The sequence below is a fragment of the Apus apus genome, chromosome 18, assembly GCF_020740795.1.
Source record: "Apus apus isolate bApuApu2 chromosome 18, bApuApu2.pri.cur, whole genome shotgun sequence".
In the NCBI taxonomy this organism is placed as follows: Eukaryota; Metazoa; Chordata; class Aves; order Apodiformes; family Apodidae; genus Apus; species Apus apus.
This window is the reverse complement of record NC_067299.1, coordinates 5,124,389-5,125,487: the sequence shown is the minus strand read 5'-3', so window position 1 is coordinate 5,125,487 and position 1,099 is coordinate 5,124,389. Positions and strand designations below refer to the sequence as shown.

At 48.1% G+C, this 1,099-nt stretch overlaps 1 protein-coding gene across 1 annotated transcript; it reads right to left on the bottom strand.

The window, feature by feature from the left end:
- Positions 1–1,099, bottom strand: LOC127392287 (lysophosphatidic acid receptor 1-like). Its single transcript, XM_051636053.1, has one exon. The coding sequence runs from the start codon at positions 1,097–1,099 to the stop codon at positions 131–133; it is 969 nt and encodes a 322-aa protein (XP_051492013.1). The 3' UTR covers positions 1–130.

The window sequence follows — 1,099 nt, the reverse complement described above, 5'->3', positions numbered from 1 at the left end:
CTCCTTCCGCGCCCCGGAGCTGTCCCTGCGCCGGGTGCTGAACCGCCCCGCGGCCCGGAGCGGCAGGACCCGCTGCAGTCCCCGTGTCTGCTCACAGTGTCTGTCCGGGTCAGAGCAAGGGCAGTCCCCGCTAGATGTTCTCGATGGTGCAGGCTCGGATGCGGTCGGTGGAGAGGCACGTCAGGGTCTTGAGTTTAGCTCCCAGAGTTTTGGCTTTCAGGGTGTATATTATGGGGTTCCCCAAACAGTTCATGGTTATCAGCATAGCTGTGCAGTTCCGAAAGATGTAGACACCAGGGTAAAGATCAGTCTGGCACCGTTGGTTAGTTGCATCAAATATGACTCCTGCGAAAAAAGGAGCGTAGGAGATCAAGGCCAGGAGCCAAATAAAAATACTGGTTCTGGCCACCTGGATTTCAGCTGATTTGTAGGTGCTGGTGGCTTGTCCACACGCCTTCATTCTCAGCTTTCTTTTCCTCAGGATGATAATGATTCTAAGGTAAGTGAACAGAGGTATAATAAAAGCCACCACAACATTGGGAATGGCAATGAAGATGAGGTAGTTGACACAGAATGGACTGTACAGGACAGAAAGATTTTCTTCCACATGCAAGCAGTTCCACCCCATCAAAGGCAAGCAGCCCAACAAGAAAGCAAGGACCCAGTTAATTAAAACCACAGCTATGGAGTGGCTTCTAGCAATCCTGAATCTCGTCCTCATGCTTTCAGCCACAGCCAGATAGCGTTCAATTCCAATGCTTACCAAGTTATAGATAGTGGATAAAATAGATGTAGTATATAAGGCATAAGGTGCAAGCATATCCTTGGATCCAAAGATTGTAATGTCAGGATTGGTGATGAACAGCATTGAAATCCAAAAGCCAGAAAAGCTGGTGAAGAGATCAGAAAAAGCCAAATTGCAGAAGAGGATAGAGATAGGCTTGCGCAGGTCCTTTGTTGCCATCCTGGTGAAGATGACTGTGCAGTTGAAGATCACAGATGTTATGTTAATGGTCAGCTGAGGAATGCCCAGTGCAAGCACTAAATAGTGGCTCCAAATTTTAGTGTGGTTAGCGGAGCAATTTGGGTATCCATTCAT

What these genes read in the sequence shown, in the direction of transcription:
- LOC127392287 (XM_051636053.1), bottom strand. Translation starts at nt 1,099, where the DNA reads ATGAATGGATACCCAAATTGCTCCGCTAACCACACTAAAATTTGGAGC.